The following is a 17,792-nucleotide window of genomic DNA, read 5'->3' as shown; positions in this document are numbered from 1 at the left end:
ATGACTCAAGGAAGAAGACTGGGAATGTAGGCTTGCACCAGATAAATACCGAGGCGAGGAATTCAGTCATCATAATAGCTGACATTTATATAAGGCTTTACAGTTTGCAAAGCACTTTATAGATCTGAACTCACTGGGGCCTTGTAAGAACCCCGGGACCCTGGCAGATATTGTTATGCTAGTTTTACCAATGAGGAAACTGAGTCTCAGGTTAAATGACTTGGCCTCGTTCACACAGCTGGAAACTGTTTGAGGTGGTATTTAAATCCGTGTCTTTTTGAATCCCAGTTCAATACTCTATCCACTTCTAGAAGCCATTGAAATTTTTCTGAGCCAGTGGGATGACATAGTCAGACCTGTTTGTGCCTTAGGTTATTTTGACAGCTGTGAGAAAGATGGATTAGAGAGGGACAGGCTGGCAGGTAGCCAATTAGGAGACTCTTATAATAGTTGAGTCAAGAGGTGATGGGAGTTTGTACTGGGGTGGTGAAAGTGCATGTGTGAGCAATAAAGATTGGATTGATTCATTTCAGTAAGCCTACTATGTGCAAGGCTACTAGGTATTGGATGTTGAATGTTTTGGAGTTAGAATGTCAGGACTTTGCAGCTTGGTGGTTGGGGTTGAGGGAGAAGGGCAAGTCAAAGATTATTCTGAGATTTAAGCCTGAGTGACTAAGAGGATAGTACTATTAATGAACAGAGGGGCAGTTGAGAGTCAAGTAGTAGGTTTAGTGGAGGATGAGGCAATGAATTTCTTTTTGGATATGGTAAGCTTGAGTTTCTGGTGGGAATGTGAGTGGAGCTGTCCACTTAGCACTGTGGGGATAGAGCTTAGTGGAAAGACTGGGGCTATTTACATAGACTTGGGAGTCATATGGAGAGAGAGGCAATAATGGGACACTTGAGATAGGAAGAGATCAGACTGAGAGAGAGAGTGTGTGAGAGAGTCAAAGAGGCCTTACTTAGGACAGAGCTTTGGAGGACAACCACCTCAGGAGGGAGAGAGGGTGGTGAACTAGTAGAGATATAGAAGAAATGATCAGACAGGAGAAGAACAAGTGTCATGGAAGCCAAAGGGAGTAGAGTGACCAAGAGAGGAGGGCTTGGGCAAGAGTGCAGGATGCTACAGAAAAGCCACAAATGGTGACAGCTACCACATTTATAATTAAGAGGTCATTGGTGACTCTGGAGTCTCCATCTCCCTGGGATCAACTGAGATAATGTATGGAAAGCACGTTGTAAACCTTAAAGTGCTATAGAAATGAATTATTAATATGATGAGATCAGAAGCCAGATTACAAGCAGTTAAGTTAGAAATGGATGGTAAGAAAGTAGAGGCAGTAAGTTTAGACTTGTTAGGAATATAGTAAAAAGGGTGGTAATTTGAGGGAATGGAAGGGATAAGGAAAATAGTTTTTGTATTTATTTTTGAGGATATTGGAGACCTGAGCATGTTTGTAGGCAGTAGGAATGAGTCAGTAGAATACTCTTGAAGTTATCATATATCTTCTATATCATTTCTTGATTTTTCTCTTCTTTCTTGCTGCTCATCTACTCATTCTGCACCTCACTTTCCTTCTCTGCAGAATGGGGAGTGGGAGGAGTGGATTAAATGAACTTGTTCTAAAGTTTCTTCCAGCTCTATGTCATTCTAGATTCCTAAAGTCTTTTCTACCAGAAAGCACACATAGCAGATCAGAGAACCATCTAACTAGCAGGAAGACAAGAGTGTTTATGAGTAGTCCTCGGGTCCTCTTTATGGAGAGTGATCCTCTGGCAGGGGTTCTTAACCTCTTTTGTGTCCTGGAGCCCTTCTCAGAACATAAATGCATGAAAGAAAATATGTGGAATTACAAAGGAAACCAGTTATTTTGAGGTAAAGATGTGATTATTTTTCCCATTCAAGTTCACAGACCCCTTGAAATCTTTCTAGCCTCCTTGGGGATCCTGGAACCAGGTTAAGAACCCCTGGCCTGTGGTAAGGCTCACCTTGTTATCATGATGGGCATGGTTCTTGCTGTAACAAGGTCTTTGAATACAGGAGAGACATGAAATTGGCAGAAACTGTAGGGGACAGTGGTAGTGGTGGTGGTGGGGAATGTTGTGATAGAAAGAGGGTTTTCAAAAACTTGGAAATCAAGCAAGCCAGGAGTCTCAAAGGTCAGGCCAAACTCTGAGGGTGCTAGCAACCACAGGGATAAAGGGGGTGTGTGCAGGGGACCTGTTGTTTGCATAGGCCTGGAGCCTTTTTTCCTTTTGTTGTCCATTAAAACAGTGGCCCAAGAGTCAGAACAGAGCAAGATGGTAGTGTAGGAAGAGGGAGGGTAGGGTTGTCCCCTGGTTTTCATTATAATGGCTTATCTCACATCAGTCTCCTTTGCAGACCACACTTGAGCCAGATTTGGCTGCTTGGTCTCTTGCACATCCCCATGCTCTCCCACTTCTGTGCTTCTGGGCTGTTCCCTCCCTCCCCTGCTGAATCTTGGATTGCCAGCACCAAGTACACGGTTCTGCACGTAGTAGGTGCTTTGTGGGATTGGATTGTGTTAGATTGAATTCCCACTCGTCTTTTAGAACCCAGCTCAGGTGATGCCTCTCCTTTCTGACTGGCAACTGATTTCCCCAGGACCTCACTCAGCACTTGGTTTGGACATCACTAATGCACTTACTATGTAATTTTAGGAGTATTAGTGTTTGTGTCTGATCTGTCTACTAGACTGTAATCTGCATGGGTCACAGGGTCTGTTTTATCTTAATATATCTCTTCAGAGCAGTTCCTGTGCTCAGCAGTGTTTGCTAAATGTTTGAATCCTAAAAGCCAGCTGTCCCCTGGCCAGGTCTCTGCACTTAGTTTTAGTGGCAGACCTCTTTCTTGCTGGTTGAGGTTAAAGGTGGGAGGATAGTTCATTACTTGTCTGTCTGAATCCTCATTATTTTCCCTGATACCATGTAGTGCCTTGTCGATTGCCTGAGTAGTGGATGTGGTCAGAGGGCTTTGGGGTAATTGTTTGAGGATCATGCACTAACTGATAATATTAACTGATGATATCGATACTCTTGCTCTAGATAAGAGGAAGAACTATCCGAGTGGACCATGTGGCTAATTATAGGCCCCCCAAAGATTCTAGGAATCTGGATGATGTAACCAGAAAGCTCCGGGAGAAGGGCTGTGGGGTTAAAACCCCACCTCCTAGTTCATCTGAATCCTCTGAAGATGAGACGCCTGTGAAGAAGCATAAAAAAGGTGAAATTTCAGATGCCAAAATACACACCTTTGATGATTGATTGCTTTGCTAGTTAATTTTGATCATATATGCTTCCCTGATGATTTCAAGTTCTTTTTAGGACAACACTTATTTAAGCTGTTGGGAAGGAGTCACCGAGTTCTTGGTATTTTCTGCAGTTTCTGGCATTACCTGGTCTGTGGGAACTCTCCAGGTAGGGGTGGTGGGCTCCATTGGCAGGAAGAAGTAGCAGAGTTGGCATTCATATTCAGCTCCTCTGACTCCAACTCCAGTGCTCTTCCCAAAGCCACACAACTGGGTCCCCAAGTCACTTCACTTGCCTTAGTCTCAGTTTCCTTATCTGCAAAATGGGGATTATAATAGCTTCTACTTGACAGGATTGTTGTGAGGATCAAATGATGTGTTTAAAGCACTATCTAAATGCTAGCTATTGTTGTTATTGTTAATATCATTATATAGAGATAAGGGGTCTGAACCTAAGATTTCATTGATATTGGGAACTCCTAGATGAGGAAACTCCCTCTACTAATGCCAGTGTGCAACTTCTAATCTTAGAGAATTGCCTAGGGCACTGAGAAGTGAAGTGACTTGTCCAGGGCTGCACAACCACTCCTGTCTGTCCTATACATGGCTTCCAAAGGACTTTTCCTAAAGTGCAGATCTGACCATGATCATACTCAGTCAACTTCAGTGGCTTCTTCTTGCCACTGGAATAAAATAGAAAACTCCTCTGTTTGGTTTTTAAAGTCCTAGTCAACTCTGCTCCATCTGGTCTTTCCAGCTCCTGCATTCTGTGAGCCAGCCCTGCTGGCCTCTCTTGTCCTCATGCGCTCCAACAGCTGTCTGCAGTGGCCATTGCCCATGCCTGGAATTCGTTCCCTCCTTCCGTCCACCTCAGAGAACCGTCCTTTTGCTTTAAGATGCAGCTTTAGGCACCACCTCCTGCATGAGCCTTTGCTGATTCCCCTAGATGATAGGACCCTCCCTCCCAAACTACCTTGTGCTCCATTACTTTGGATTTATTTGTAATTATTGACTATGTATTTATGCTATATGTATTCCATATATTCCTTTTGTCTCGCCTATTACAATGTCAGCCCCTTGTGAGTAGAGATTGTTTCATTCTTTGTACTTCTGTCTCTAGGACCTCACTTGGTGCCTGGCACATAGTATATTACTTGTTGATTGAATTATCAACTTAATATTCAGTCTCAGTATAACTAATTCAATTTGCTTAATAATCCTATTTCAGTTTTAATGCATAAAATGTTATGACTGCTCAGTCATTTCCTCAAGATTCCTTGTCCATTTATCCTCATCCACTTTTCCTCTCATAAAGTTACAGTTTTTATTTACTCTGTACTTCTGGCTCATCATTTTTCACTTTGTGTTTTTTCATAAAGCTCTTTCTAGATTTTGCATCCTCATATTTATCGGTCTTAGTTGCATTGGGGCATTCCATTACAATAATGTCTTGTGTCTAATTTAACTCATCTCCTATTGTGGGACACAGTTTGCTTCTAGTTTTTTGCAATTATATATGTTGCTGTGAAAATCTTGGAACAGATAGCTCCTTTTTTGTTGTCTTTAATCATACTTTCAGAGTATCTTTACAACAGTGGAATTGTTGTGACAAAGGTTATGATTGTTTTCATAATTTTCATGGCGTACTTCTAGGAGTTCTCCAAACATTTTTTGATTCTATTACCATCAGTGAAATAGTGTACAGACAGTTCTTGCTTTATGTAAGTGGACTGTTCCGCAAACCTCTGTGTAAAGCAGTTTTTACACCATGTGCATTTGCCTGTGGATGTGGGGACCACATGTCTGTGGAGAGAGAGAGCTGGCACATGGTTGAAGGACAGTGGAGGTTGGGGACAGAGAAGTGACAGCAGGAGGATGAACACATGAGGGCCAGGGCCAGCCACGTGGGAGCTTGACGCAGACAGGAGATGGGTGACATGTGAAGGAAGGCAGGGGACAGGCACATGGTACCTGGGTGCAGACAGATAAAAGACAGACATGCTGAGGCAGGACATGCAGGTGGGTGGGAGCGGGGGAAAGGTCTCCTGTCTGGGCACCAGAGGTCTCAAGCCAAGCCCCCTCTGGTGGCAGGGGTGGTGATCTCTTTGCTGGTATGTTCTTCTGCTTTCACTTGGAGGGTGGTTTTTTTTGGTGGAGTGATGGGATGATATGGAATGCTGCACCGAGGGGCAGGAAAAGAGAGAGAGAGAGAGAGAGAGAGCGCACAGTACTGTACAGTAAAGTTAGCATAGGTTTTTTTGGAATGTGGATTTCTTTCAGAAATCTTTACTTACGTAAAGTTATATTTGTGTAATGTGGATTTACATAAAGCAAGAGCTGTCTTTCTCCATAATCTCTTCAGCGTTGCGTTTCATTGCTTTTATTTTTCCAAATTGGCAGTGGTACTTCAAAGTTGTTTTGTTTGTATATTCTTGATTTTTTGTAAGGTGGGACATTTTTTAAAAATAAGTTTTTATCGATGTCTTATGTTTCTTACATCATCATAGGTTGTCCTCAGTATTTTCCCCCTTCCCCTCCCAGAGAGCCATCCCATATAACAAATAGTAATTTTTTTTTAAGGCAGTTGGGGTTAAGTGACTTGCCCAGGGTTACACAGCTAGTAAGTGTCAAGTGTTTGGTCTGAGGTCAGATTTGAACTCAGGTCCTCCTGAGTGCTATATCCACTGCGCCACCTAGCTGCCCCAGTAATTTTTTTTTTGAAGAAAAAAAAAATCAGGACTGATTTAATACATTGGAAAAGTTCAAAACCATGTCGACCTCCCACCTTGATGAAGGGATGAGTTGAAGCTGTCTCCCCACACCTCTTTGATTCTTGCTTGATCTTTATAATTTTGTTGCATTCGCTTTTGATTTTGTAGTTACTGTATATATTGTTTTCTTGGCTCTGCTTAATTCAGTCTGCATCAGTTCATGTAAATCTTTCCATGCTTCTCTGTATTCATCATGTACATAATTTCTTACAGCATGGAACTGTTTCATTACATCATGTGCCACAATTTCTTTAGCCATTCCCTAGTTGATGGGCATCTACTTTGTTTCCAGTTCTTAGCTATCACAAAAAGTGATGCTATAAAAATTTTAGATTATATGAGTACTTTCTTCTTTTACTGGTGGCTTCCTTGGGGTATAAAGCCCAGTAACGGAGTCTCTGATTGAAAGAGTAGGGACATCTTAGTCATTTTATTTACATAATTCCAAAATGCTTTCCAAAGTGGTTGTGCCATTTCATAGCTCAAAGGGTAACTTTTTTTCCAAGTTGACTATTAACTTCCCTATTTCGACCATTGTGGACCACGTATAGATACTACTGTGACTTTTAAACACAAACACACACACATTTGTACATTGTGTGTGTGTGTGTGTGTATCGATATTGTTTTATCTGTCATATTTGCCATAGTTTTCCAATATTTTTTTCATTCAATTATGTTGTTTTTGTTGTAAGGATTTTTATTTTAATGTGATCAAACACATCCATCTTGTCTCTGATGATTCCTTTTATTTGTCAAATAGGAAAAAATTCGTCTCATTCCATTTTCTTTCATAGCTTAAAAAATAGTTCATTATTTAATGTCAGATTCTTTCATCGTTCACTGAAGTATGTGGTGTGAGATTTTGGTCTAAATCCATTTCTCATCAGTGTTCGCAAATATGTTAAATAATTAATCCTTTCCCTGAGTTTTCTTTTCTAGAGTTTTATCAGAGACATTTAATCTTTTGTGTATATTTAGTTTGTCTATCATTTTAACACAAAGAAGATTAGAAATATTAATTTTCCTACCCCTGAAGCTCCTTCTTAAAGATACTTAGTATAATGAGGCTATTTATTTGCTACTTGATTTTGCTGCCAGGATACTTTCCTTCTGAATATGCTTGTTCATGAACCATAATATCTGTGTTTGCTATGTATGTAGAGAAGATAGAAGAACTGCCTCTTCATCATTGATATAATTACTCTTTCAGACAAAAAAGAAAAAAAAAGGAAGAAAAAAGACAAAGGTGTCAGAATGAGTATGGAAAAGCAGGAAATGCCTGCATCCTCCTCCATAGCATCCCGACACAAGACCAGAAAAGAAAAGGAAGGTGCTGGCTTTGAGAGATCTGCCACTGTAAGCCTCGAGAAGGGCTCCAGTCCACATCGGCGAGAAAGTCGTAAATACTTAAGTGGATCACCTGTGCTCTCCCGAGGTCAGCTTGACAAAGCAGAGACCTCAAGGAGGGATTCGAGGAGGGATAAGCCATGGCATAAGAAGTCCTCAAGCAGTTCCAACAGGAAGGAAAGAAGAAGGAGGGAAAAGAGCAGGCATCGGGACAGAAGCCGGAGCTCTGAAAAGCGCTTGCGCCACCGAGATGAGCGTTCTGAAAGCAGGTCTAAGAAGAGGCACAAACACAGGTCCTGGAGCTCTGAGAAAGGCTATCATTCCAGGGATCAGGAACCATCTTATTCCAGTCGACACAGGTCCAGTTGAATGTGTGGCTTAGCACAATTTCTGTTAACCTAGAAATGAAGATTCGTTTTAAAAAAATATCTCACCTGAGCTAAGCTGTTATTGTTTCTGTAAATAAAGTCTCCTAAAGTGCTCCTAAATTCCCTTGCTTTCTTTGAGTGTTGTAATCAGAAGACTATAGACCCTCCAAATGTAAGTGAAGTACAGGAGTTCATGAACTTAAAAACAAATACTTTAATAGCTGTAGATGAATATAATTATTTCCCTTTGCAATACTATGTATTTTATTTTATGCATTTCAAAATATTATTCTGTGGAGGGACCTGTAGGCTTTTTTACACTGCCAAAGGAGTTCAGGACACAGAAAAGGTTTAGAACATGCTGGTGGTGTGGAAAGAGCCAGGCAGCCCAAATTCAAATTTTAGTTCTTTTACTTATTAGCTGCATGATGCTGGTCAGTCGTTTCCTTTCTCAGACCTATGGTTTCCTCCTTCAAGTATCTAAACTCCCTTTCCACTTGGACTTTCTTTCTCCTGTTTGACAAGGGTTGGGAACTCCATAGAAGCTAATACTTTGCACATGGGAGTGGCTGGCTACAGACCCCTCCTAACCAAACCCATCCCACACAGGGATCTGGATGTGACCCCCAACAATATGTCATGAATGTACAGATAGAACCTTAACCTCTGGAGGATAGGGACAGGGAGAGGAACTGCATCTGGGACTTTATCCATAAAGGGAACTCCTGACCAAGGACATTTTCTTTACCCATGCAGGTCAGCATCTTCTCTTCAGTTTAATCTTCCAAGAGGCGCATGGGTTGAAGTGACTTGTCCAGGTTCACATGGCCAGAATGGCTCAGAGGCTGGACTTGAACCCAGGGCTTGCCCCTTTCAGGGCCAGCTCTCTTACCTACTATGACGGGCTAGTGTTGTGCATCAGTGTAGACAGCTGGGCTCATCAGCAAATTGCTTTTAACGACAAAGCTCTGGCTTTGTCATGACCTCTCCTCGTGTTCCCTTCCCCTTCGGGAATTCTGAAATGGTGAGGATAGAAAGCTCCCCTCTCTTGAGTGCACTTTTCTCAGAACCCTTTGAAAGGAGCTAGCTGCTTTTACAGAGGAGGAAACAAAGGCTCCCTCCCCCTTAAACCTTGCAAGCTTCTGCTTCTCTAGTTTATCAGTCCACTCCTTTGCCACACTCAGACTGCTTTTAAATACATTTAATTTTCTTTGACATTAGGTGTGCAGAGCATTTTCAAGGCTTGTCCTCCTGTTTAGTTGATGTTGCTGCAATGTCAGTAGTAGTGCTTGGTCGAGAAAACACCCTTGACAGAGCTGAAGACACCTTCTCAAGCGCTTTGAAAGACTGTTTGAAAGCTTGGGCCCTAGGAATTCCTGTAGACAGACAGCAAGTAAATAGCTGGGTTAGAGCGCTCGTACCCTTTTTAACTCCTCTGTGTGCAAAGCTAGGCCTTGGGCTGCTTAAACCTGGCTTAAGCAGATGGAAAGCTCATACTCTTATCTCCCTCCTCTTACTTTGTCATCTCTTTTCTCTAGGGCTTCATGTTTTATGAAGCATGTTCAGAGGTTTCCTTATGTGAGCTTTAAGATAAGCCTGACAAGGAGGCAGCTTAAGGATTAGCATTAGCATTCCACAGTCTTTTGTCACTTTACTTCTCTGGCCTTATTTTACACATGTCTCTCCATACATCCTAATCCCAGGCCAAATTGGACTCCTACTCCCATGGCCTGCCTTCTCTAGCCCCTCAAACTCACAAGTCTCCAAAAAGGAATCCATCTCTATCCACACGTGCTCTTTGGTCCAGCTTCCCAACTTCTGTTAGTCACACAGGCTTGAAACCAGGGAGTCATGCTGGATTCCCCGCCCTCCCAGTACAAATCAGTTGCCATGCTACCTTCACAGTATTTGTCCTATCCATCCCTTCCTCTCCATTCCCACTGCCACAGACCTAGTTGAGGTCCTTGTAACTGCTCTTTTTGCCTCTCTCCAATCCATCCTTCACACAGCTGCCCGAGTAATCTGTCTGAACCATAGGCTTGGCCATGTTACTCCTCTGCTCAACAACTTTCAGTGGCTCCTTGTTTGCCTAGTCTAGGATGAAATACAAATTCCTGAACCTGGCATTCCACCTTTATTTTGTGCATCTCCTCTTCACACAGTTTCCTGTTTTTCTCAAACTGTACTAACTGAACTCTTCCCCAGTCTGGATATTCCACTTCCTGCCTCCATATATTCTTACAGACCTAGAATACACTCCTACCTCATCACCTGGAAATCTTTCTATTCATTCATTCTCAAACTAATTCTCTTTCCTCCCAAACCTTCTCTCTTCTAGACTACCCTATTTCTGGCGAAATACCAGTTCATAGGTTTCTCAGGTTCAGTCTTTGTGTGATCCTTAGCTTCTCACTCTGTCACCCCACCTCCTATCCCTACGTTTATAACATCTCTCAGCTGGCCCTCATCACCTCTCACCTAGATTGTTGCAACAGCCTTCACGGTGGTCTCCCTGCCTCAAGTCTCTCCCCACTTCAGTCCATTTTATATGCTGCTGCTGCCAAGCCCATATATAACCATTTGACTCTTTTACTCGCCCAATTCCAGGGGGTTCCCTATTGCCTCTGGTAGAAAATATGAACTCTGTTTAGCTTTTAAAGACCTACCCGATCTGCCTCCAGCCTAGCTTTCCAGCCAAACTGTTGTCCTTTCTGTTCCTCACCAACAACATTCCATGCCTGGAATGCACTCTGTCCTCCATTCCACTTCACTGAGTTCCTCTTTTCCATTTAGGCGCAGCTCAGGCACCATCTTCTGCATGAAGCCTTTCCTGATCTGTCTCTCCACCTCCACCCCACTTCCCATCTTTAACTGCTTGTCTTTTTGGTATATTGATGCTGGGTATAGTTATCTACTTGTTTTGCCTGTGAGGTTGGAAGCTCCTTGGGAATAAGGATTGTTGTTGTCTTTGCCCAGATGGACAATAAGTGCTTGGGGTATGATTGATGGAGCTGACGTGTTTTTCTCCCTTTTCCTAGCACCCTTTGCCTAGAGCTCTCCTTTGTCACCTCATATCATACACACTCTATGTCTATGCTTCAACTCTCTGTGCCCTTCCCCAACCCCGCAAGGGCCAAAGGGCCATCCTTCCCCCTCTAGGCTGCCTGAGCTTCATATGCTTCCACTTTTCTGTGAATGCTGCCTGGGAAGTGGAATGCCTCTGGGCCTTTGTTGGAACTGGGCTTTCTTCTGCCTCTTAGAGCAAGTACCTTAAAATGCTAACTTCCCAGTTGCAACAAGGATGCCTCATGTCAGGCTGGAGGCTCCTAGGATCTCGAATGGGAAGGGATTTGATGCAGGGATTAAGTAGCAGAGCTAGTCTTCAAACCGAGCTCCTCAGGCTCCAAGTCCAGTGTCTTTCCCCTACACCAGTACTGTGTTATATCATCACGGAGACACTGGTTCTTCGGAAGGTCCTCAATAGGTATGGTCCCAATAACTTGGGAAAACAATTGTGTTTTCCTTGATCAATGAGTGCCTGAGTCAGCAGTTCTCACTCAGGCTTCCAGGAGCCTGCTAAAAGTGAGCAAACAGGCCTGCTGCCCAGCTGCCTTTTTTTGCTATGTGCTGGGACAACATCCCTCCCCTAGTCTGGGGCAGGGATGAGATGGGGATAAGATGGGGTAAAGGCAGACACCTTGGAGATGCCTGGCCTGGGCCCTGTCTAGTCTGAGTAGAATTTAGAGCCAAGGGGACCTGGGATAAAGTCTGGCTCTGCTGTCAACTACTTTGGTATTCTTGGCTAAGTCCCTTTTCCTCTCAGGGTCTTGGTGGCCTCTCTAAAATGAAGGGGTCTGGACTATTTTCAAGTCTATTATCTTTAATCCTTTAAGACTATGTGAAAATACAAGATTATAAGGGCATCTGTTTTTCTAAACTTGATTCTACTAAAAATTAAGTTGACTTTCAAAACAAAACCACCATGAAAAATGAAATAGTGGGGATATGGATCAGGGGAATCCTTCCTATCCAGATGACTCTCACCTCTCTTCCCCCCAACATATACGTATTCTCTCTCTCTCCCTCTCCTTCTCCTTCTCCCCCTCCCTCCCCCACCTCTCTTCTCTCTCCCCTCTTCAAAGAGTTACTCAAGCCAAGGCCCTTCCTCTCACCTACAGATGGCTGTCACCAGTCATCATGGTGTGGTGGCAGTGGAGATGGCCACAGATCCCAGAGGGGGAGACCTCCTTCAGGCCAGAACAAAGACCCTCCCTCTGATTTGTCCACAGTCAGCCAGCTAGTAAATATCAAAGGTGAAATTTGAACCCAGGTTTTCCTGACTACAGGTCTAGCACTATCTACTATACCACACTGCCTCTCTAAGGGGCAGGTGCCGGAGGAGAGAGTGAAACAGAAAATCAGAAAGGTGAGAGTAGACAACACGAGAGAGATTTATTACATAGAAACAGATACATATGTGTATACGTGTATACACACACACACATATATGTATGAAGGAGAGTGAATGAAAACATGAGAAAAAGAGACAAGCTCTGTGTCTCGTGTTGAAGACTTCAGTGCCTGAGTTGTATCTAGTTTCTTTGAATAGGCTGTGATACTGGCTTTATCTTGTAAAATCAGTGTAATTTCTGGGCAGTGGGTCTGCTTTGTTGGTTTGAAATGTCTTGAGCATCTTAATTGCACTAGGTGGTGGGTGATTTATAATGGATTAGAGCAATATTGGCTTATTCAATAATTCATTTGATTGACAATTTTAACCTCTCTCTAGGCAGTGTGGTACAGTTGATAAGAAAGCCTTGGACACAAAACCCCAGCCCTGGCTACACAGCTAATCTTCTATAATAGCAAGTAAAACCATTCAAAGGAGTAGTGGCATCCAGTGCCCTGGATTTTGGGACTCCAAGGACCTGGGTTCCTATCTCATTTCTAAGTATTAGCTGTGTGACCTTGGGCAAGTCACTTCCCTTTTCTGGGCTTCAGTTTCTTCTTCTGTGAAATGAGAAATTTAAACTAGATGGGCTCCAAGATCGAAATCCCATGATCCATTTTGGAATGGGAGAAGGGAAGCCCTGTCTGAATTAGAGAAAAGCCTAAATTGGAGAGAGACCATGGCAGTTTAGTTATCTGGTGGGACACACAATGACAAAATTGAAGGTTTCTGCCAGTTTGGGGCCCACTTCTTGGGGCTGGGGGGCAGAAACTGGGGAAGAGAAATGATCACAATCTTCAATTCACAGGGACCAAAGTGGGAACTTAAGCTAATAAAGCTAATATTTGAAGAGCGTGTCACATACTTGGTGTACCCTCCTTGGGGGTCTGCGCAGATGATTTAGGGTCTTCGTAGATGGTGATAAACTGCACCAAGATAAGAGAGAAAAAGAAAACATCAACTTCTTCTCTAGTACAGGATGTTAGAGCCCTGTCACCTCTACCATGGGCCTTCTATAGAAACCAGGGAAGGGCTCAGAAGGAGTTGTCAAGGACACAGCCACTACTGTCCCTGTGACCCAATGTCGACAATCCGTGCCCTAGCCCTTTAGGTAGTTTGTGCCTTAAGACCTCAAGCAGTTTGCAGTACAACCTACCCTGCACACGCCAACACACACAACAGAAAAGGAACCAAACTACCCAGTAAGCAGACTGTGTACACACAGACACAGATCTGTAGTGTGAAGGCCAGCTCTGCTTTTATTAACTGGCTAGAGGAGAAAGGGCCTGGTGTCCTCAGCACTGCTTGGCAGCAGCCCCTTTTCTTTTGCCCCATTGGTCAATTGCTCTGCCTTCCTAATGGTGCTACCAGAGGATCTCTGAGAATGTCTTTTTAACAGAGCCATGGAACAAAGACATAGCATCCATCACTACATTTGGTGTTTAGAAAGCCCTTATCCAAAGGTGGTAGCTAGGGCTAGCCTTACCTGCAAATATTTTAGCTTACATGCTCAGGAAGGGACTCAAATGCCCCCCTCCTTCATTCAGTGATGCTTGAAATTCCTTTGCTAGGAGGGTAAAGCATTTTATTCCCCAACTGTAAATACAGTTCAAATGGAAATTCCTTTGGGAGAAGCAATACCTTCCTCTCATTTACAGGAAGGAGTCAGTGACAGTAGTTCCTTTCCCAAGCAGGTTTTAATAGAGGGGAGAGCACTGGGTGCCTTAAGTGGGGTCATGGCACTGAATGGGAAAACCGAAGAGAACTATTTATACAGTAGTTGTAAAGACAAATTCCTTTGGAAGCTTTAAGAACTTGGAGCAATGCAATGGATGAGCAACCATGATTCCAGAGAACACAGGATGAAGTAGGCCACCTACTTTGACAGAGTGGGGATGGACTCAGGGTGCAGGATGAGACAGACATTTTTTGGAAATGGCCAATATGGGGAATTTGTTTTGCTTGTTTTGGCAAATTTGTCACAAGGGTTTTGTTTTTTTCTTTTCTTTCCTTTTTTTCCAATGAGAGGAGGGAAAGAAAATAAAACCTCATCAATTGAAAAAAAGATTAAACTTTTTAAACACCAAAAAAAAAAAAAAAAGAAAGAAAGGAAGGAAGCTGTGCAGTCTTTGTGGCAAAAATAATCAGATCACGTTGGCATGTATGGATGGGAGAAGCAAGGCCCAGAGTGTCTGGGGACTGAATTCCAATTTCAACAATGACCATCATCAGGTCTTTTCTTTTAGTTTGTTTCTTCAAACTGGAATCTTAACACTTGCCTGGTGCTGCTGTGAGGACCATGGCTGGAGAAATGGGAGCTCTTATTAACAGACTGTCTCTCTTCAGGGGACATCATTTGGCCTTCATGGACTTTCAGGGCATGGGGGAGCTAGGAAGGGGCCAGAGGAAGGCTCTTCTCAGTGACCTCCAAGTCATATTGGATGTGGTCACTCTAGACCAGTTCTACTGTTTGGGTCTCAACTCACCCTCCACTCTAAGGGGTGACTTTGAAATGCATACCTGAAGGCTGCTTGTTTCATCTAGTGTCTTGGCCTCTTCCAGATACACTGTGAGCAAAACACAAAGTTGTGAAAGTCTAAGATCCCTGCCTGAAAAGTGGTCATTTATAAAAGAGGGCAAATTTCTATCACACTTGGTCTCAATAACTTGCCCAACATCCCATGACCAGAATTAGTGGGTGCTTACATCAGTTAAATTGGAATCTTGCCATAGTAAAGCTGAAGCCTGAAGAGATGTGGTCCTTGATAATGCTGGGGGCTGGCCCTGGCTCCCTTCAGAGAGATTATGAAAGATGGAGCACGGTATAGCATTAAAGTGCAGTAGATTAGATTCAGGGCTGGCTCTGCCAGGAATTCTGCAGGGCCTTGGGAGAGTTACTTCCCTTCTCTGACCCATCTGTAAAATGGAGAGGGTGGGGTTGGCCTTCAGTTTAACTCTAGAATGCAGGGAACATGCATGTGTACTTCATGTTCTCCTCGGATTGCAGGCTGTTATTTTTGGTGAGGGGCTGGCAGTGAAACATGGAGATGGACAGTCTTCCTTGGGCACTGTGGCTCAACTTTTGCAACTACTTTAAATGAGTCACGGCATTGGAAAGTGTTGGCTAAACTCAAGTACTGTGGCTTGAGCCCTACATCCCCCTCAGGAGTTTCCATTCCACTCCTAAGTCTATGCTAGTATACTCATTTGCTCTCTCTTCCCTCCCTCCCCCACCTTCCCTTTCCTCACTCTCTCCCTTCCCCCTCTCCACACCCCTCTCATATAGAACAGGTTTCTAGGAAGTTTCAACTAGGAAAACGTGGCAGCACTTTAAACTCACATTCTTTTACTGGAATTGGACATCAAAGATAAACCTGGACTTACTCTTATGTCTCAGGTGTGAGATAGGCAAATCCATGAGAGCCTACCTTGCCTTTAGCTCACAGAACCTACTTATGCATTTCAGCAGCTTAACCTGTGGTTGCCAGTGAGAAACCTTACCCCCGGGGGTTCTAGGTTCACTCCCATGCTTTAGGGTTTTCTGAGTGCTCACAACATATTTGCATACAACTTCTGTAGATGAGGAAACTGAAGCACTGAAATCTGGGTTATCGGGGATAGACAGCCAGTCTGGCAGGATAGGGAAGGGTCATTGAAAAGAGAGGTCAGCTGTCTTGCTTCATCTCCTGCCTCCCCAGTTACTGATTTTTGGCTACTTTAGCTGCTTCCGACTGCACATATTTTTCCGTGGCCTGTACCCACATCCTTACTTCTCCCTTGCCTCCAAGTCCACACCATTTGTGTTGGCCAGTCTACGTGTGACAAACTCTTCTCCTTTGAATGTTTGATTCTCTCCTTTTTCAATGGATCTGTGATCTTATCAACAGATGTGTTCCCTTCATTAATGCAGATCTTAATCCAGCCTCACCTGTACAACCTGGGCCATTCTTGTCCATGTCCTCCCATGGCTCATCCCCAGAGGAGGTACCTATCATGCCAGGGGCCTTCTTAACTCTAGGATTTTTTACATTTCTTTGGGAACCAATGCAACCCTCAGGCTAGCATTGATAATTCCGATATTTCCATTCAAGAATTGGAATAGTCAAATATTTGTCATGAGAGCATAGTTGTTGTAGAGTCAAACTATGGCACCATTTAGCATGTTATAATAATGGTTCAGACAGATAAGCCATTGCTGTGTTGACTATGAGTTGTGTGTGTAAATTATTCACTCCTGGAAAGGCAAATAAACTGGTGGCATAATCCTGAGGATTTCTACTCTGGCAGCCTTAAGAGGCGAGTTGAGTGGAAGGTTCAAAAGCTCCCCTACTGGACATGGCTTCAACACTTTCCTTCCTACCTGAGTGACCTTGGACAAGTCCCTTCCCTTCTCTGGGGCTTTGTTTCCTCATCTCCAAAAGGAGAATCATCATGAATGTACCACCTTCCTTGTAAGGTGCTTGGTTATAGACATTCAAGTGCTATATAAACATGAGTTCCTATAAGTATTCCTCTCCTGAAGTCTTCCCCCGATGCTTTAGCTTAACATGAAAGTGATACTTGGCTGTTGGGCTTCAAAGACAGGCCTAGTAACAGATTCTGACCTCCAAGGCCTACCCTAGCTGAGGATATGAGAAACCTTCTCATTAGAAACTTGACCTTGGAGCAGTAAATGTTTTCAGCCATAACAAATCACGAAGACAGTATACTAAGGCATGGAGGGAGGACTGATAAAGATAAAATCATGTGTGTTTTGAAATATTTTATGTATATTATTAGTATTATTTAGTAACTTCAAATTTAAAAGGTATCAAAGCAGTGACCAATGTTTCTTAAATATGCTCTAACTCAAAAAAAAAAAAGAAAAGTAATCAAACCGTCAGTTGTTTTCTTGCCCGACCCTGTGCCGTCTCTGCTGGGAAAAAAAAAAAGAGAGAGAATGTTTCAGTTTCTGTTTAGTCAGTAAAGGAAGGAATTACATGTTAGTTAAAAGAGCAACTTGTCAAGTATTGATACAGTCAGAGCATGACGAAAATGGGTCCCTTTCAGGTCCCAAGCCAAGCAGAATGGGGTAGAACTGAAGTACAGTGATATCTGGATTAACCTTGGTTTAGATTTATCTGCATCCTCTCTCACCTCCATTGCTGCCAATTTCAGAGTACTGACTATTATCATTACTGACTAGTCCTAGCTGCTAACCATTGGGGTGGCTTGGCATTTAGCACTTGGGGCAAGCAGGAGGGGCTAGTCACCTGGGGTGCAGCCGCCGAGTGGAAGGGAGGAAGGAAACCTCAGCTCATGGGCTGCATCCCTGTAGGGAATGGAGGGTGGAGCCTAGCAGGGGAGGAAGTGGTGAGTGAAGCATGTTCTCTCACTCCCAGAAGGTGCTGTGGGTGCTCTTAGGGCTTGCTGCTAATGACAGGCCTAGCAGGAGGGAAAGATCTACAAGCTGGGGCATAATGGGAAAGGAAACCAGTCGGGGGGAAGGTTTTGGGTAGCCAAGGTGTACCACAACGCTCCCGGTGCTTGAGAGGACAGGGTACAAAATTTTGTCCACTTTGTAGTGTTGTTGAGGACATAAAAAT

General features: G+C 43.5%; 2 protein-coding genes across 2 annotated transcripts in view; one reads left to right on the top strand and one right to left on the bottom strand.

Annotated features, from left to right (window-relative positions):
* The window catches only part of RBMX2 (RNA binding motif protein X-linked 2), a 32,989-nt gene extending 25,112 nt beyond the window's left edge, over positions 1–7,877 (top strand). Inside the window, exons 5-6 of the mRNA XM_020969793.2 lie at positions 3,067–3,244; positions 7,253–7,877. Of these exons, the coding sequence (XP_020825452.1) occupies positions 3,067–3,244; positions 7,253–7,758 (684 nt within the window). The 3' untranslated portion in view covers positions 7,759–7,877. The remainder of the gene's footprint in view (positions 1–3,066; positions 3,245–7,252) is intronic.
* A 1,066-nt stretch (positions 7,878–8,943) lies between these two features.
* The window catches only part of LOC110196508 (fibrous sheath-interacting protein 2-like), a 29,854-nt gene continuing 21,005 nt past the window's right edge, over positions 8,944–17,792 (bottom strand). The window contains 4 exon segments of the mRNA XM_078148049.1: positions 8,944–9,133; positions 13,073–13,133; positions 14,728–14,774; positions 17,085–17,119. Coding sequence (XP_078004175.1) covers positions 8,994–9,133; positions 13,073–13,133; positions 14,728–14,774; positions 17,085–17,119 — 283 coding nt within the window. The 3' untranslated portion in view covers positions 8,944–8,993.

This window comes from Phascolarctos cinereus, unplaced genomic scaffold (genome assembly GCF_003287225.1).
Source record: "Phascolarctos cinereus isolate Bilbo 61053 unplaced genomic scaffold, phaCin_HiC Scaffold_8;HRSCAF=390, whole genome shotgun sequence".
Taxonomy (NCBI): domain Eukaryota; kingdom Metazoa; phylum Chordata; class Mammalia; order Diprotodontia; family Phascolarctidae; genus Phascolarctos; species Phascolarctos cinereus.
The sequence above is the reverse complement of the archived record's forward strand: the minus strand, read 5'-3'. Positions and strand labels throughout refer to the sequence as shown.